The sequence below is a fragment of the Octopus sinensis genome, linkage group LG4 (genome assembly GCF_006345805.1).
Source record: "Octopus sinensis linkage group LG4, ASM634580v1, whole genome shotgun sequence".
Classification (NCBI taxonomy): Eukaryota; Metazoa; Mollusca; class Cephalopoda; order Octopoda; family Octopodidae; genus Octopus; species Octopus sinensis.
Window position 1 is genome coordinate 123,130,117 of NC_043000.1, and position 8,041 is coordinate 123,138,157.

Sequence of the window (8,041 nt, forward strand, 5' to 3'; positions counted from 1 at the left end):
GTATTTGGAAAAAAAATATTAATAAAAAAAAAACAAATTAACACCATCAAGCTCTATCCTTCTTCAGTTTATAAGTAAATATTACTATTTTGACACCAACTGACAATATTGTTCAGTTTGACAGTATCAGTAAGTTGCTGTGGTGTAGGTGAGTGAATATGAAAAATTAACAAAGATAGAAAAAAATGTTTAAAGATGCTAATGAGAAAAAAAGTCTAACTGTTGGGAGGATTGAAAAAATACAATACAAGACAAATGTATATCTGTATATATGAAAAGTCTTCCAACATAATTATAAATTAAGAAAGGTGTGTGCAAAGCAACAGAATGAGGAAAGACAGTACATTTCAGCATTAAGGAAAAAGTGAATAAAGCAATATGATATATATGTTTTTCTCTGTGTGTGTCTTCCCACACACAAACACACACACACACATATATATATGTTTTATTCCCTCTGCCTTAGCAAAGGCAGAGGTATTGTTTTCAGTTGTGTTTGTTTGTTTGTCCGTGGACAAGATATCTCAAGAACCACTGGATGGATTCAGATGAAACCTTCAGGGATGTTTGGCCACGTGACTGGCACGAGCTGATTAGATTTGGAGATCAATCTAGTCCTAGACAAGGATACTTGATTATTTGTTATATTTACCTTACCTGATTACGATCTTTCAAGTCTTTCTCAATTATCTCCCTTTAGGCTGTAACTATTTTGAATGGTGAATTTGTTAACTTTGGCTTGTATTAGATAGGATAAACTATTTATTACTGATACTAAATTTTCTACAGCCACCTTCATATTCCATGACTACCATTGGGATCAATCAGGTACCAGACAAGGGTTCTGGATTAGTTTTCCGTTTTTTTTTACTTAATTTTTGAGAGTGGTCGGGTTAATTTTTAGTATTTTCGTTTGTGAGAGCAGTTGAATTTATTTCATTTTAAAAGTCTTCTCTGGCTAATCGTTGAGAGGATGTTGGTGTTGCCTTGGCAGCGGTTTGCCCTCTCTAAGTGCCCTTGTCTTTTATTTGTTTCAGTCATTAGATTGTGGCCATGCTGTAGACTGCCTTCAATTTTTAGTGGAATGAATCAACTGCAGTACTTATTTTTTAAACCTGGTACTTATTCTGTCAGTCTCTTTTTGCTGAACTGCCTACTTACAAGTTGTCATGTTGTGATAGTGGGGAGGGGGGCAAACACAGACACAAAGATACAGACACACACACATATATGTATACATGATGATCTTTTAGTTTCCATCTACCAAATCCACTCACAAAGCTTTGGTCAGCCCAAGGCTATAGTAGAAGATATTTGTACAAGGTGCCATGCGGTCAAACTGAACCCACCACCATATGGTTGGGAAACAAAATTCTTAGCACATAGCCACACCTGCACCTACACACACACACACATATATATACACACACACACAAATACACATATATACATACATATATATATATATATATATATGAGCAAAACGCCACCCACCCACCCGTCCAATGGACGGTGCTGAGTTGTCAAACATTTAAACCAAATTTTCTCAAAACAACTTGTCCAACTGTCCCATAGGCCTCCCCTTTGAGAAACACTGATTTAACCTAAATTTGAGACACCAGCAAAACAAGAAATAAAGATAGACTTTTTTCCATTCCAAGAAAAACAATTTCACATATGCACATTCCCACGGCTTAATCGATTGCATTCTCACCTGGAATCAATTTTTGTAATTTCTTCAAGACATATACATGCCCTGATACATATCAAATTTGAGCGCAATCAGATGGAGGATGCTCAAGATCCTAGAAGACACACAGACAGAACGGATTTTATATAATAGATATACACACGCACACACACACATATATATATATATGTAGGTGCAGGTGTGGCTGTGTGGTAAGAATTTTGCTTCCCAACCACATGGTGCTGGGTTCAGTATATATATATATATATATATATATATATATATATATAGATATATATGGAAGACAAACGTTAAATGATGACAAGGACTATGTGATATATTATATTGTATATATATTATATATGTATTATATTATGATATAGATTGATAGATAGATAGATAGATAGATAGATACATACATACATAGATACATAGACAGATAGATAGATAGATCATTTCTCCATTACTACATGGGCATCTTTGCATCTATGGATGTGTGCGTATAAATAAGCCCATATTATAATTTTAATTAAAAATCTGCCAGTTTTAAATTACTTCCATTTCAGTAGCAGGCAACAGCTATTCTGTAATGATTGAATTAATTATATTAGACAGAGAACCATTTAACTTGTTTGAGAAAGAAAATCAATAAAATCAGTTGAACTCTTCTAGGATCGGTGTGCAGGAGAGAGGAAACACAAAAAAGATAGAAGTGATGAAAAGGAAAATCTAATACACATCATAATGAATGAAAACTGTTTGCTACATAATGTAGATATTTGTAAGAGATCAGTGTATCCTTTGTTTTACTACTGTACCTGTCTTATCTTTCTTGCATTTGCTTTCCTTTTATATACATACTTGCACATTAATCAACAAGAAAGGGATAATTACTCATAAAAAAAAATTCATCAGTTTTGTTGCTTTAGATTATCTTGTTTCTTTGCTTGCTGCCTTTCCATTTACTTATTTTGAGAATTTGGTATCTTATATATTCTTATTTTAATAAATATTTGTGATAAACTAAGATTACAATGCTTGCCTGTTACATAGATTTTAAGGATAAATGAGTGGTTAGTGAGAGCTGTACAAGCCATGTATAGGGATGCTGTCAGTGAAGTGAGGGTTGGCAACAAGTATAGTGATGAATTCTGGGTAGAGGTAGGAGTTCACCAAGGATCAGTCCTCAGCCCCCCTCTTATTCATCATACTCCTCCAGGCAATAGCAGAGAAATTCAAGAGAGCATACCCTTGGAAGCTTCTCTATGCTGAAGACCTTGCTCTAATAGCTGAGTCACTATCAGAACGAGAAGGAAGTTTCAGGTGTGAAAGCAAAGTCTAGAATCAAAGGGCCTTAGAGTCAATCTAGTAAAAACCAAATCACAAATTCCTTCAGGTACATGACCCTGCTCAATCTGTAGAAAAGGCATAGGTAGAAACTCCATAAGATGTGCCTGGGTAAGCTATGGACACTTAAGAGGTGCAGCAATATCAAAGGAAGGCTAACTGGGAAGATAGTTTTTGTGTGTGGCAAATACTCAGGGGTAATAAACACTGAAAATGTGCAGAGAACAGCTTCTGTCACATGTCAGGGGGAAAAACTAGAAGTAGTTGATACCTTTGGAGATATGCTGTGTTTGAGAAGACACAGCAAGCCAAGTAAGACCATAACTGGGGTCTATGCCAGTCCAGCATAACCGGCCCATTTAAGAGTACCCTTCTATCATTGGGCAATAAACTGTGCTTGCAAAGACCTGTTGAGTCAAGAGAAGTCAGTGTCATGGCAGATGCCAGTACCACCTGACTTGCACCTGTGTCAGTGGCATGTAAAAAGCACCATTCAAGCATGGTCATTGGCTGAGTCGCCTGACTGGCACCCATGCCGATGACATGTAAAACGCACCATTCAAGCATGGTTGATGCCAGTACCACCTGACTAGCCCTCATGACAGTGGCACATACAAAGCATACACACACACACACACACACACACATGCACATATATACACACACATACAGTGGCATTAGGAAAAGGAATCCAGCTGTAGAAACTTTGCCAGATCAGATTGTACTTATATATATATATATATATATACATACACACACACACAGATATGTTTATATATATATAGATGTGTGTGTGTGTGTTTATATTTACACACACATATACATATATATATATATACACACACACACTCACACTTACACACACATATATACTTGTCTGAACATGCTATCGTTAAGGTAACATGTCTTACATTGATTTGATATCATAGTATCGTATTTTCCTATAGTGAATGTGCATAACTATACATATGGTATGCATGCATGCATGTGGGAATAACACTTGCAAGACATGCAACATGAAGGAAGCTTGAACATCAATAGTGGAAAGCATATATATATATATATATATATATATATATATATATATATATATATATATATATATATATATATATATATATATATATATGTATGTATATATATATGTATGTATATATATTATATATATATATATATATACATTATATATATTTGAACATGCACACACATACTTCAATGCATTTTTTTATACAGTTAGTAATACCCTGTCTACATTTGTGTGTAGTGAAAAGCTAAACCCATCTCATTTACATTATTGTCACCCTTTTGATGCAAATTGAACAAAAGAAATGTATTGTTTGTGTTTCTATATCATGCAGTTATATAATCAAATAGTCTAACATACAAAATGAAAGTAAAGCAAAGAAAGCTGATATATTTAAGAGCAATATAATCTTAGTATTACTATGCTGAAAATAAAAATATTAAAAGTATATTTACTGTTGTTGAAGTAATGAGACATTAATTCTTAGTAGAACACCAGCAAAGCATGCAACAGTTGAAAATGTAAAATTTAAAGCAGACAGTTTTAAGATGAAATTTTGCAAAGCAGCTGTTAACAGAACATGCATTTAATATTAAAAAACAATAATGATAAGTGAAGAATGTTAACTGATAAAAGACAATGAAACATAAGATGTAATAAGAGTGAATCCTACTACTGAAAAGTTTCAACACAAAACGTTGTCAGCAACTGAAACATGCTTAAAACAAAATATTATTTGTATTAATGAAGCAGGAAAAAACACATTATTAATGATAATAAATGTGTAAAAAAAAGTGTAAATGGCTTATATCATCCACAAATAGCAAATGAAGTTGTAGAGATATTCAAACATACAATGTTTAGCAAATAGAAATTCATATGAGAGGTTACTTGTGTTTACACATGCACATAAACTGCAGTTCTGTCATGAACACTTCACTCAGGCTGGGACAATATAAAAGAGGTTACTATATATTATTGAGCATGCATTACTGGAAGTCTAAAAGGTCTGATCAATAAGTATCCGGACTGTAGCCATAGTAACGAAGCTAAAGCCTGTAGAGTGAAACTGCTTTGCACAGATTGACTTTGACCTTTGCTGTGCATGCACAATAAGTTTTAACATTCTAGCTCACTTCTGCAGTGTACAGTAGAGTGCTTGGAAGGAAGCTGTGTAGCATGTGATCATCGCATTGACCATGACAGAGAGAGTTGTCATAGTGATACCTGCTCAGAGGCATATGCAATGTTGCAGAAAGTGTATGGAGAGGAATGTATGAGCTGCATACAAGAGTACAAGTTGTCCAGATGGCCAAAAAAATATTGATATTGACAAATGTTGTGGGTGACCCACAACCAGCAGAAATGAGGAAAACATCACAGATGTGCTTGCAGCTGTGAGAGAAAATTGTTAAATAACCATCTAAGAGTTATCAGAGGATGTGCAGATTAGTTACAGTTCAGTTCAATCTGTTATCACTGAAGATTTGGGTTTGAAACACATGTCTGCCAAGTTTGTGCCAAAACTGCTTTTAGCTGACCAAAAAGCCACTTGGGTTTCAGTTGCACAAGATCTCCTTAATTGTGTCATGAACAATGGAAAATTTTGAAAACTTTGTATAGGCCTCTGAGCAGTTATCGCCAAACTTTTGACAAAATTTGATGCAGATTCTCCGCTCAACTTTCTCTCTTGTGGTCAATGCCATGATTACATGCTACACACCTTCCTTCCAAGCACTGCTGTAAACAGTGGAAGTGAGCTAGAATGTTCAAACTTAGTGCACATGCACAGCAGAGATAAAAGTCAATCTGTGCCAAGCAACTTTACTCTTTGTGCTTTAGCTTCATTACTATGGCAACACTCCGGATACTTATTGATCAGACTACGTATAATAAACCTGTGTTTTTTAAATGATATTGAAGATATATATGTGTGTGTGTGTATATATATAGACACACACATATATATATACATATGTATATATATATATATATATATATATATATATATATATATATATATATATATATATATTAGAGGAATAAGCAAAACCATGGCAGAGCGAATATCTCAAGTCATTTAGAATAGTTTAACTAGGGTAAGGTAAATTTGAAGTATTACACCAACTTCTAGAATAACCCAAATGGTAGGTTAGCATGTCCATGCACTGGGTATTCTGCCATCAGAGACAAGGTATGAATGTTTTAGACAGGGAAAATTTACAGTTCACAAAGAATAAAATACCAACATTTTGAACCATGAAAAATTTGTATCGGACTTTTGCTGAGTTTTGAATTTTTTAAACATTTTTTTGCAGTTGTCTGATAATACAGACACAGACTTGCCCAAATGAATCAATAAATTAACATTGATATTTTATCACCGTTGTTATAATCATTGGAAATGGAACTGTCAAGCAAAGCTGGAGAAACTGCTCACGATATCAACAAAACATTTGATGAGGAAATGACCAGTGAGTGTTCAGCTTAAAAATGGTTTGAACAATTTCACAGTGGAGACCTGGTCCTTGAAGATCATGAGTGTAGTGGAAGCCCATATGTCATTGACGATGGTTAAAGACCATCATTGAGAAAGATCCACATAAAACCACTTGAGAGCTGGCAAAAGAACTTCAAGTTAGCCAGAAAAGTGCCTGCATTCAGAAAACCAAAAATGCTTGACAAATGGGTACCACATATTTGAATGAAAATCAGAAAATGCACAGATATGAAATTTGCTCATTGCTCTTTCTCCGTAACCAGACCAATCCATTTCTCAACCAGTGCTGTTATACTAATTGTACTAATATTATGTAATAATAATATAACATTATTATTATTACATATTATTATTATTATTATTATTATTATTATTATTATTATTATTACTAATATTATGCTTTACATATTTATGTTCTGTTTTCTTTTCATTTTATAGGTGACCTTGGGGAATATTTTAATGTGGCCCTCATTGGTGGGGGTGTGGACCTATCGGTAAACCTCGGATCTGGAAAATATGATGCTAATATCAATCCCCCAAATCAACGATTTGATGACAACAAGTGGCATCTTGTAGAGGTAACCAGAGAATCTCGTGAGGTAGGTAGTCTTTTTGTAGATAAATTACTTACCATTTAATCTGGACTGTCTCAATTCAAGTCATTAACCTATAGATAGTTTGAAAAGTTTAGATTTATTCATCTACTTCTATGAAAATATGTTGCTGGTAGTTTCAGTTACTTCTACACTTTTGCTGTGTATACATGGCATGAAACTGGAGGATTAGTTAATGAATTTGATTATTAATAATATTAATTTTTTATTTTTTTATTTTGTTTCAGCACTTTGATTTTGTTTTACATTATTTCTATATCTTTAAAATGCTTTTGAGAATTTTACTAAAAAATAAATATTGCTTTTTTTTTATTAATATATGAAATATAAAGATATTAATATTCATATCAGTAATATTTATTATTTCAAAGAAGAAAAATAATTCTTGCAGCCTTTCTAAGCTATAGTGCAGTTTATATGATTGGTGACCTTGCAATTGTATGATTTTGAAACATTAATAGGGATTTAAGAAAGAAACATTAATAGGGAATGACTTCTTAGGAGTTGCACATTTAGGTGGAAAAAATTGGATTTAGCATAAGTTCTGGGTGGGTGGGGGCAGATGTTATAAGTGAGACAAGGAAAGACAAGAAGGATATTGTGTGTTTAGATGATAGTGGTAGAGAGTAGGAAATTTCAAAAAGTAGAATTTTTTGAGATACAAATTGAATGATGTAGCTTTTGTCAGTTTTGAAAATTTAAGTTTGACATATCACATGTACCTCAAACATGTTTAATGTCATTTGAGAGGTTTAATTTTCATGTTACTCCTAATTTTTCTCAAGTTTTGTTTGGTACAGATATTCTTTCCATCACCACCTCGTAGCACTTTTTCACTCAGTATACATGAAGAACTTGAAATTGAC

General features: G+C 33.5%; 1 protein-coding gene across 7 annotated transcripts in view; it reads left to right on the forward strand.

Annotated features, from left to right (window-relative positions):
• The window catches only part of LOC115210357 (neurexin-3), a 304,944-nt gene that overhangs the window by 50,076 nt on the left and 246,827 nt on the right, over positions 1–8,041 (forward strand). For all 7 annotated transcript variants that reach the window (XM_029778911.2, XM_036502415.1, XM_029778912.2 and 4 more), the window contains exon 4: positions 7,000–7,160. In XM_029778911.2, the coding sequence (XP_029634771.1) occupies positions 7,000–7,160 (161 nt within the window). The remainder of the gene's footprint in view (positions 1–6,999; positions 7,161–8,041) is intronic.